The sequence below is a fragment of the Pelophylax lessonae genome, assembly GCF_965119305.1.
Source record: "Pelophylax lessonae genome assembly, chromosome: 2".
Taxonomy (NCBI): Eukaryota; Metazoa; Chordata; class Amphibia; order Anura; family Ranidae; genus Pelophylax; species Pelophylax lessonae.
The window spans coordinates 669,686,413-669,698,381 of record NC_138769.1 but is presented as its reverse complement, the minus strand read 5'-3'; the positions used below and the strand labels follow the sequence as shown (position 1 = coordinate 669,698,381).

General features: G+C 47.2%; 1 protein-coding gene across 1 annotated transcript in view; it reads left to right on the top strand.

Moving 5' to 3' along the window:
* The window catches only part of DYNC2H1 (dynein cytoplasmic 2 heavy chain 1), an 807,725-nt gene that overhangs the window by 124,352 nt on the left and 671,404 nt on the right, over positions 1-11,969 (top strand). Inside the window, exon 29 of the mRNA XM_082246437.1 lies at positions 10,379-10,498. Within this exon, the coding sequence (XP_082102563.1) occupies positions 10,379-10,498 (120 nt within the window). The remainder of the gene's footprint in view (positions 1-10,378; positions 10,499-11,969) is intronic.

Sequence of the window (11,969 nt, the reverse complement as noted above, 5' to 3'; positions counted from 1 at the left end):
ATTGTTAAGGATGGAGAAGCAGAAAGGGGGGTTAATGTTAAGGGTAGAGAAGCAGGGAGGGGGGGGTGGTTTATTGCTGAGGGCAGAGAGGCAGGAAGGGGGTTATTGTTTAGTGTGGAGAAGCGGGGGTTATGGTTGAGGGGGGAGAATCAAGGAGGGGGGCTATTGCTTAGGGTGGAGAGGTGGGTGGGAGGTTATTGTTGAGGGTGGAGAAGCAGGGAGAGGGTTCGAGCGGAGAGTGCAGAAGCAGGGAGGAGGATTATTGTTGAGGGTGGAGAGGCGGGAGGGGGTTATTGCTGAGCATGGAGAGGCGGGAGGGGGGTTATTGCTGAGCGTGGAAAAGCAGGGGGTGGGGGGGAGTTCAGCTGAGGGTGGAGAGGTTGGAGGGGGTTAATGTTGTAAGTGAAGAAGCAGGGAGGGGGGGTTATTTTTGAGGAGAGAGAAATAGGGGGGGGGGGGGGTTATTAAGGGTGGAGAGGCAGGAAGGGAGATTCATGTTTAGGGTAGAGAAGCAGGGAGGGGGTTATTGTTTAGTGTGAAGAAGCGGGCGGAGGGTTATGGTTGAGGGTGGAGAAGCGGGAAGGGAGTTATTACTGAGGGTGGATAAGCAGGGAGGAGGGGGGGTTATTGTTGAGGGCAGAGAAGGGGGGAGGAGGTTATTGTTGGGGGGGGGGGAGAGGCAGGGAGGGGGTTGTTGTTAGGGGGAGTAGAGGCAGGGAGGGGGGTTATTGTTGGGGGTGTAGAGGCAGGGAGGGGGTTGTTGTTAGGGGGAGTAGAGGCAGGGAGGGGGGTTATTGTTGGGGGTGTAGAGGCAGCGAGGGGGTTATTGTTGAGGGTGGAGAAGCAGGAAGGGGACTTATTGTTAAAGGTGGAGAAGGGAGAAGGGGGGTTATTGTTAAGGATGGAGAAGCAGGAAAGGGGGTTATTGTTGAGGGTGGAGAAGCGGGGATGGGGGTTATTGTTGAGAGTGGAGAAGCGGGAAGGGGGTTATTGTCGGGGGGGGGGAGCAGGCAGGGAGAGGGTTATTGTTGGGGGTGGGGAGGCAGGGAAGGGAGGTTATTGTTGGGGGTGGAGAGGCAGGGAGGGGGGGTTATTGTTGGGGATGGAGAGGCAGGGAGGGTGGTATTATTAGGGGGGGGAGAGGCAGGGAGGGGGAGTTATTGTAGGGAGTGGAGAGGCAGGAAGGGGGGTTATTGCTGAGGATGCCAAGAACTCCAAGAAGTTTTGCAGCAGTAGCCAATTACTGCCCTATAACAACCAGCAGCCCTGCCCCCCCCCCCCCCCCCCCAAGAAGTCCTTCAGCAGCCAATCACTGCCCTGCACTACAATACCCAGAAGCCCTGCCCTCCCCCCCTCCAAGAAGTTTTTCAGTAGCTGAGACTTCCTGGGAAGTGGTCAGAGGTGGTGGGAGTTGGAGCCTGGCTCAGTGCAGGACACGTTGTCTCAGAGGGAGACAGTCTACTCACTGTGCAAAACGAAGTCATTCAGCAGCTGCCCGCAGAGGAGGGATGGGAGGGTCGGAATTCTGCACATCACCGGAGAAGATACTCAGTCCACTCAGACCGAGCTAAGGGGGAGGGGTTAGTAGAGGAGACACTGCAGGGACGTGACTTAACCTGTGCTGAGCTGAATAGAAACGAGGGGAAAACAAATCCACTTGACTTATCAGTGCGGGCTCAAGAGACAGTTGCTTGGAGAGGGAGGTGCATATTATGTATGAAGGAAAACAAAAGCCTCTAACTTTCCAACAGCATGCTTCTTTAATAAAAAATCTTTATAATATAAATATATATAAATTCATTAATATAATTCCTATATTGTGGTGAAAAACACATAAAAACATCTGAACTCACAGTAGAATCGCAATAGACTGGAAGGCTACCGACCAAATGTGTTTACCTATATGACACTGAGTTGGGTCATTACAACCACTACAGTATCATTAAATAACAATATGTTATCTATATTAATAAAACCCCAGTGTCCCTGCGTCCGCTTTCCGTGTGTCCGTGATATTGCACTACTGCGCATGTGCTGAACGAACAGCCGTTGGGACGCAGAGAATACTGCCGCGGGAAAATTGCTGTCACGGGCGAACCAAAGGGGCTGGAGACCCCAAAATTGTACCGCAGGTGGCCAAGACACTCCCCTACAGCTGAGAAAAATTTCGGGGTTCGGGGATGAAAGGGCGCGGAACACTGACCCCGAGAATCGGGCCTCCCCCCGCCATAGACTCCAATGTTAAACCTGGTCACCTCGCGGTTAGGTCACGGCCCGGTTCTCAGGGTCACTGCTCCGCGCCCTTACATCCCCGAACCCCGAAATTTTTCTCAGCTGTAGGGGAGTGTCTTGGCCACCTGCGGTACAATTTTGGGGTCTCCAGCACCTTTGGTTCGCCCGTGACAGCAATTTTCCCGGGAGGGGAGGGGGTGGTGTATTTGGGTGTCTTTTCCTATTAAATGATCCACTGTTCTGTGTGTGTCAGGAGCTCCCCCCTCCTCTCTGATTTCCTGCCCTCACATCTCCCCTCCCCCACACCAATCTCCAACCCGACATTTATTGTTCAGTCCGCCCCCCTCAACTACAATCCCCTCCCCTCCATACAATACAATCCCCTCCCTCCCCCATACACTACAATCCCCTCCCTCCCTCATACACTACAATTCCCTCCCCCCATACACTACAATCCCCTCCCCCCATACAATACAATCCCCTCCCTCCCCCCCCATACCCCATACACTACAATCCCCTCCCTCCCTCATACACTACAATCCCCTCCCTCCCTCATACACTACAATCCCCTCCCCCCATACACTACAATCCCCTCTACCCCCCCCACCCTACAATCCCCTCCCTCCCCCATACACTACAATCCCCTCCCTCCTACATACAATACAATCCCCTCCCTCCCCCATACACTACAATCCCCTCCCTCCCCCATACACTACAATCCCCCCCTCCCCCATACACTACAATCCCCTCCCTCCCCCCATACACTACAATCCCCTCCCTTCCCCAACACACTACAATCCCCTCCCTCCCCCCCCCCCCACTACAATACCCTCCCTCCCCCTCAAGCTTCAATCCCCTCTCTCCCCCATACACTGTAGAACCCCTCCCCCATACACTGCAGAACCCCTCCCCCATACACTATAATCCCCCCCATACACTACAATCCCCTCTGTCCCCTCATACACTACAATCCCCTCCCTCCTCCATACACTACAATCCCCTCCCTCCCCCCCATACACTACAATCCTCTCCCTCCCCCCACACTACAATCCCCTCCCTCCCCGATACACTACAATCCCCTCCCTTCCCCAACACACTACAATCCCCTCCCCATACACTACAATCCCCTCCCTTCCCCAACACACTACAATCCCCTCCCCCCAACACACTAAAATCCCCTCCCTCCCCCCACTACAATCCCCCCCCCCCCATGCTACAATCCTCTCCCTCCCCATACACTGTAGAGCCCCTCCCCCATACACTGTAGAGCCCCTCCCCCATACACTATAATAACCCCCCATTCACTACAATCCCCTCCGTCCCCCCATACACTACAATCCCCTCCCTCCCCCATACACTACAATCCCCCCCATACACTACAGCCCCCTCCCCCCCCACACTACAATCCCCTCCCTCCCCCACACACTACAATCCCCTCCCTCCCCCATACACTACAATCCCCTCCCTCCCCATATACTATAATCCCCTCCCCCCCATACACTATAATCCCCTCCCCCCCATACACTACAATCCCCTCCCCCCATACACTACAATTCCCTCTCTCCCCCCCTCATACACTACAATCCCCTCCCTCCCCCCAACACTACAATCCCCTCCCTTCCCCATACACTACAATCCCCTCCCCATACACTACAAACCCCTCCCTTCCCCAACACACTACAATCCCCTCCCCCCAACACACTACAATCCCCTCCCTCCCCCCACTACAATCCCCTCCCTCTCCCCACCCACGCTTCAATCCCCTCCCTCCCCCATACACTGTAGAACCCATCCCCCCATGCACTGTAGAACCCCTCCCCCATACACTATAATCTCCCCCCCATACACTACAATCCCCTCCCTCCCCCATACACTACAATCCCCTCCCTCCCCCATACACTACAATCCCCTCCCCCCATACACTACAATCTCCCCCCTCCCCCATACACTACAATTCCCTCCCCTCCACATACACTACAATCCCCTCCCTTCCCCAACACACTACAATCCCCTCCCCCCCAACACACTACAATCCCCCCCCCCCATATATATAGCTCCTTCTGTTCTAAGTATACTAAATAATCTATACATATAAAGTACAAGTGTCTCTGCGTCCAGTCCCTGTGTGTGTGGGATTGCGCTACTGCGCATGTGCCCCACGGACAGCCGTTGGGACTTGGAGCGCAGAGACTTCAGGCAGCCGGGCAAAACTGTTTGAAGCGATTGGTGTGCGCAGGCGCATGGCGGGTGCGCGCTCGCGTGGACTTACTGCTAAGTCTGTTTTTACAAATGTTTGACCAGATATGTTCTAGCGCCCGTTAATTTAACGGGCTTAATGTCTAGTATGTAATAATTATGATATAAGTAAATCTTATATGATTTCTATAGTTTCTGATATACCCTGCACATCCAGCTCATATGATATACTACCCAATTTAAACCATGTGCATATGCATTGGAAATAGTTCAATATAGTCACACAATATATGTCTCTAAGCATGGGGACACTGGTTGGCAACATGTGCACATGTAAGGAGACACAGCCTCCACAAGCACCCGCAACCCCCACAGTGAAGTGCATGCCAAATGTCACCCCACCGAAAACTAAAAAGCAAGATAAAGAAACCTAAAAGGAAAACAAGGAAACTGGTACACAAAGAAATTTAAATGATGGTACTCATTTCTAAGTCTTCTTTGCGCCCCCTAGGGCTCATGGAATTGAGAGTAAAGATCCTGAAAGTTTCTCTGTGACATAATCTAGAGTATCTTTCACCCTCTGGCAACTGAATAGAGGTATCTTCAATTCCAAATCATTCTAAGCCACTAGAGCTTTCATTAGGATACTCACTAAAGTGGCGCGGTACACTATGTTTCGGACTGCCTGTCTCTATGAGCCTCCTATGTTCATTAAACCGCATAGTACCAATGGAGCGACCCACATAGTAAAGACCACATGGACACCTCAATCCATAGACAACATATTGGGTGATAAACTATTTAATTTTGTAGATTTTCCCATTTTTATCTTCAAACTCTTTTTGACCATGTGTTTTTATAAAAGCACAAGCTTTACAATTGGATTTTTTGCATTTATATGTGCCCTGAAAATTCAACATAGAGGGAATACTACCATGTTTGGGCTGTTCTTTAATATTACTTGGTACTATAGAACTTTTGATGTTCCTGGCCCTCCTAAAGACAGTGTTGGGCCTTGATGGTAGGATGTTATGGAGAGCTGTTTCTTGTAATAAAAATGGGCCAATGTTTTTGGAAGATGTTTTTAATTCGCCAATGTTAGTCATTATAGTTTGTAAAACATTTTTTAGAAAGATCACTAGGAATCTTTTTAGATTTTTGGGGGATCATACCACCATTGTACTTATCAAGGTATTTATTTGAGGCTTCTTGGATAAGTTCTTCCTTATATCCCTTCTCCATAATTTTTTTGTGTAAAACTGTACTTTGCTTCCTATAATCTGAAACATTAGGACGGTTCCTACTTAGTTGATGGAATTGACTATAGGGTATATTTTGTTTCCAACTGGATAAATGACAGCTCCTATAATGTAAATCAGAGTTTTCAGCAGTTTCCTTACAGTGAGTTTTGGAAATGATGTTGTCCTGATTAGCCTAGGATAATCGTAAATCCAAGAATACTAAATTCTTAGGATCTGCTACAAATGCGAACCAAACATTGTGTGGGCTGTGGTTGCAAAAGTCTACAAATTCAGGGATCACATCTGCAGGACCATTCCAGATGATAATATCATCAATGAATCTTCCGTAATATACCAGATGTGTGCTGAAGGGATTGTTCCTCCAGATGTGTTTCTCCTCCCAAAAACAAATTTGCATAACAAGGTGCAAAATTAGCTCCCATCGCTGTACCTTATTTTTGTAAAAAATTAGCTCCTTGGAATTAAAAATAATTGTGTGTCAATGCAAACTCTGTGCAATTACTAATAAACTGGGCTTGAAGAGGGAATAAATAATCGGTGTTCAAAAGAAAATAGTTCAATGCTTCAAAACCTGCTGTATGGGGGATTGATGTATATAGAGAACACACATCCAAAGACAACCACATGTACTCAGAAGACCATTTGTAAGGTTCCAATACCTCCAGTACATGGGTAAGGTCTCTCACATATGCATGTGAGATGTTACAAAGGCTGCAAAAAGTGGTTGACATATTGAGAGATGTAACGTGTAAGACTATCCATACTGACAATAATTGGGTGTCCTGGGGGAGAGGTGGCGTTTTTATGCAATTTTTGAATGTGATAAAAATACGGTGTTATATAATGCTCTCTAATCAAAAAACTTTTTTTCTGCTTTATCACATTTTTCTTACATGCCTTATCTACCATACTATGTAATAGTGGTTTAAAGATGAGTAATGGTTCTCTACTGAGTTTCTGGTATGAATCTTTATCAGAAAGTAGTCTGTTAGCTTTGTGTATGTAGTCATCTCTTAACTGATCTTCCTTTTCAAGGAGATCGCCTGTTTGGAGCTACCCTGGATGACATCATTAAGGGTCTCACAGGCGGAAGCGTACCTTTCTTCTCCAGGCTAGTATGGGCAAGGACCCTCTCTTGTAGATGTGGGCCATCCTTCTCGGCTCATAAGTTTTTTCGTCCATCTGGGGCGACTGACAAGGGATCAAAGCCTTTCAGGGCCTCCTCTGGAGGATGGAAGCGAACTTGGTCTGGCAAGTCAAGAGCAAGCTTCTCCAGACCCGCCGACAAGGCTCATTTAGCGTGAAGGTGTGCCCTTACCCCTATCTGGGGTGGGGGGACATCTTCACTGGTTTCTGGACCCTTGGACTTCCTTCCCCTGGTACAAGACAAGTGGGTCCACAAAGTCATACGATCTTGCTACGAGATCGAGTTTTGTTCTTACCCTCCAGAAAGATGCTTTCCTTCCAACTTACGCCTGTCCCCGGACCGCTTACAGGGTCTTTTTGTGGCGGTGCAAGACCTGTTACATCAAGGGGTGAATGTCCCTGTTCCGACATTGGAACATTTTCAGGGGTTTTACTCAAACCGGTTTACAATTCCCAGGAAGGGAGGCAAAGTGCGTCCAATCCTGGACCTCAAGGCGCTGAATTGCTTTGTACAGGTGCAGATGTTCAGAATGGAGTCCATTGGCATGATGATGGCATCCCTGCATCAGGGGTATTTTTTTTTGCCTCTATTAACATCAAGGACTTTTACCTTCGCATTCCAATATATGCCGGTCACCAGCACTTCCTCCGCTTTGCCGTGGGAGAGGAGCATTATCGGTTTGTGGCATTACTCTTTGGTCTGGTCTCTTCTCCTCGGGTCTTCATAAAAGTGTTGGGCCCGGTGCTAGCATTGTCACGCCAGTGGGGGATTGCGGTACTGGGCTATTTGGACAACGACCTTCTGTGAGCGGAGTCTCCTACTGCTCTGAGATAAAACTTGGGGATCCGCATAAGAACTCTGAGGGAGTTCGGCTCGATTCAGAATTTTCATAATTCTGCTCTGGTTTCTTCCACAAAGCTGGACTATCTTGGTCTTACTCTGGACTCAGCCTTAGCCAGAGTGCTCCTTCCTCTTTACAAACTCCAGAAACTGCAGGCTGCAATTCGTATCCTGCTATCCAGCATATGTTCATCCCTCCGGACTTGCATGCGGATGCTGGGCCTGATTGTGTCTACCATCGAGGCGGTTCTGTTTGCACAGTTCCATATGAGGTCCCTACAAAGGGAGATTCTGGGCAAATGGGACAGGAATCTGCAGTCTCTGGACAATCAGATTCAGCTGAGCCAGGGAACGAAAGAGTCCCTGATATGGTGGCTTCATTCTCCGGCGCTTTGGTTGGGCAAAGTCCAGACTACCGATCAAAATTGAAGTCCAAGCGATCAGACTGTGCCTGGAACATTGGACGGATCGTCTACAGGGATGTCCGGTGCGCATTCAATCGGACGATGTCACGGCCGTGGCTTATGTCAATCACCAGGGGGGCACAAGAAGTGTCCTGGTGGCTCTGGAGGTAGCTGGGATTCTAAGATGGGCAGAGCGTTTCGTTCCAGTCCTTTCCGCCGTACACATCACCGGGGTCGAAAATTGTCAGGCAGACTACCTCAGTCGCCAGGCATTGGACACTCCCTGGTGCGTACTTTCATCCAGGGAGTTCGGCACTTGGGACCTCAATTTGGTGCTCTCAGTACTCCAAAAGCCTCCTTTTGAGAATCTTCTGGAGATTCCCCTGCTTAGGCTGGCCCAGAAGGTGGCCTTTTTGGTGGCTATCACCTTTGCGCGCAGGCTGTCGGAATTGATGGCGTTATCCTGTCGTTCACCCTATTTAGTGGTTTACAGGGATAAGGTGTTTCTTCACCCCTGTCCATCATTTCTTCCTCGGGTTGTCTGATTTCCATTTGGATGAAGACATTGTGTTGCCTTCCCTGTGGTCCAGGCCAAAACATCCGAAGGAAATTGCTTTGCATGCCTTGGATGTGTTCTGGGCGATTAGGATGTACCTGGCAGCTACGGAGTCTTTTAGGAAGTTTTTATTTGTGCTCTGGGCCTCAAAGGGTTGTCTGCTTCCTTTGCGACCATTTCCAGATGGATCAGATAGATGGTGATTTTGGCCTATTCCATCAAGGGTTAGGTTCCTCCTTGTCAAGGTGCACTCTATTCGGGCGCTCGGTGCCTCCCAGTCCTTCCGCCATCAGGCCTCAGTGACATAGGTTTGCAAGGTGGCCACCTGGTCAACGGTGCACACTTTCACAAAGTTCTATAAAATGTTGGCATCTGCGGATGCTTCTTTTGGCCGCAAGGCTTTGCAGGTTTCCGTTTAGAGGACCTGATCCTCTTTGAGGGTGTATTGTTTTTTTCAGGTGGGCTCCAGTTGTTTTGGTTGAGCCCCTATTGTACCTAGTTGGCTATAGTTTAGCCTTGCTAATTTTTTATTTTTTTGCTGTTCCCACTCCTCATATTTTATGCTGCTTTGGGATGTCCAAATGGTTAAGAAGATTAGGAGCTGTGTTCGTCAATGAACGAAAGAGAAAATGGGATTTTTGACTTACCGTAAAATCCATTTCTTTCATTGACCGACACAGCACCCACCCCTTTTGTGTAGTTGTAATTCTTCTGACACTGCTTGTAACAATACTGAGAACCTATAGCAGAGAGAGGGAGTATACCCCCTGGGACTGCCCATAGGCATTGCCAGACTTTTTTTCTGCCTAGTGTCCTACTCTTGTAAGGGGCAATATAACCCAATGGTTAAGAAGATCAGGAGCTGTGTCCGTCAATGAACATCAGAGAAATTGATTTTACGGTAAGTCTAAAATCCTTTTTTTTTTTTTATAATTATTAGGTTTATACAATGTTGATTAAAATAAGTATGATTTTTATTTTAAACAGGTTTAGTAAAAGTTTATGGTATTTATCCAAATCTGAGCGAAAGATCTATCACAATAAAGAACAAATCCACAACACTCCTGTGACAAGGGTCACAGGAACATTACATAATTTCCTAATCTACGCTACAACGTATCTAGGTACAGGCAAATAATGCCTTTGTCATTCGAGAATTTTCATACCACAGTACCATTTTTGGATTCATCATGTTTTAAACAATAGAGGACAAACAGACAATCAATCGTGTTTTTTTTTTTTCCTAGTGTTTATTTAGCTTTAGTGCACACGTGAGCACTGAGTTGAGTTATCGTGCTTCAGATTATGGAAGAAATTGAGACTCCAGTCTCTTTTGTGATGATTGAGGCAAGTGGTGTTGGTTATTACTGGGCACTTTTACCCCCTTACTGCCCAGGCCAATTTTCAACTTTCAGTGCTGTCATGCTTTGAATGACAATTCAAAGTTATCATTTTTTTTTCACACAAAAAGAGCTTTCTTTTGGTGGTATTTAATCACCACTGGGTGAAGACTGAAAAGTTTGAAAACATTTTTTAAAAAGTTTTTATATAGGTAATTTTTCTCCTTCACTGATGTGCGCTGATGAGTGTGCGCTGGTGAGTCTGCACTGATGTACGCTGATATGGCTGCACTGATATGCTGCACTGAAGGGCACTGATGAGGCGGCACGGATAGGTGGCATTGATGCAGAAGGCAGCCCCATAGTACTTGATAGCTGACTGCAGTGCTTTTGTCTCATAGGTCTGGCTTAGTAGTTTGGCCTCCCAGATGAAGTTCACCTTACAGACTTTACTGGCGGAATGCCTAGCATCTGGCAAGAAGTCTCAGGGAACCATAGACCCCCTCCGCTTTCCTTCTCAGGTACGTGTCCTTGGAGTCTCCATTGTTTCCTGATTTATTGTTTTGTGATTTTATTAAAGACCTTTTTTACCTAAAAAAAAAAATATATATATATTTTTACATGATTTGTTTTTGCCACATGTTGTAAACCTAACCATTTCAAAATTCAGGCACCCTGCACAAGGAAAGGAAGCAGCAGTGACCAGTCCTGACAAGTCCAGCTGCTGGCTGCTGCATGTTTCATACTGGATTACCCACTTGCGGACCGCGAACTGTAGTTTTACTGCTACAGTATGGGCCGGCTGCACAGAATCACGTGTATATTTACTTGATTTTGCATCTCCTGGTAGGAGTCGCGCGCCTACCCACCCGACTGTTCTGTCACTGGCACCAGCATGTGCCGATCAGGGGTTCCTGGCCAATGATATGTGACCGGGACTCGCTGATCAGCAGACCGAGCTCTCTTCTGACATCTGTGATGTGCTGGCTTTTGTTTCCCTGCAAATCAGGAAATAAAAACTGACACATCCCTCAGTAAAAGCACCACACAGTAAACACTTTACACTTTTTAGGTCCACATTTAACCCTTTGATTGCCCCAGATGTTAACCCCCTACCCAACCAGTGTCATTAGTACAGCACCAGTGTATATTAGATCCTTTTTAGACAACCAATAACATAGTTAACCCCTTTACAAAGACCCACTTCAGTGACCTCATAAATGCATACTTATGTTTGTGCTGGGAACACACTGCACAGTGTGCTTCCAGCATGAATATTGTGCTGTCAGCGGCAGCTCTGGGTCTCGTACAAAAGAAATAGAGCTGCGAAAACCGGCTGTTAATCACATGATTGCTGTGATAGCTATCATAGTGATCAGCAGTTCTATAACCCTTCCCTGTGTTCTTTCTCCTCTTGAATGAAGAAAGAGATGCATTGTATCCTTTTGTCCTTACTAAAGGAGAAGTATGTAAAAAAAATAAAAAGTCAAAACAGCTTGATTAGGGTTTTATCTAGATCAAGGTAAAGCTTACAAACAAATGACCACCGCCCTCACCTATAACTGGTGAGGGCGGTTAACCAATAACTGGTTATAACAAGGCAAGTGGGGAACATAAGAATCCTAAACTTCAGACGGGCAAACTTTCCAAAATTGTACTCATTGATGGAAAGGGTAAACTGGGACCAAACCCTGGGATCCCTGACCACAGAGGAAAAATGGGAATGCTTTAGGAACATATTAAGCAAATGCATCTTGCAGTGCATTCCTATGGGAAATAAATTTAGAAGAGACAAAGCCAAACCTGGCTGGCTAAACCGTAGCGTTAAAAAACTTATTAGGGGAAAAAAAATTGGCCTTCAAGAAATATAAATTAGAGGGCACAGTATCGGCCTTCCAGCAATACAAGGAGGCAAATAAGAAAAGTAAAAAAGAAATCAAGATGGCTAAAATCAACTTTGAGAGACAAATAGCGGAGGATAGTAAAAAAAAC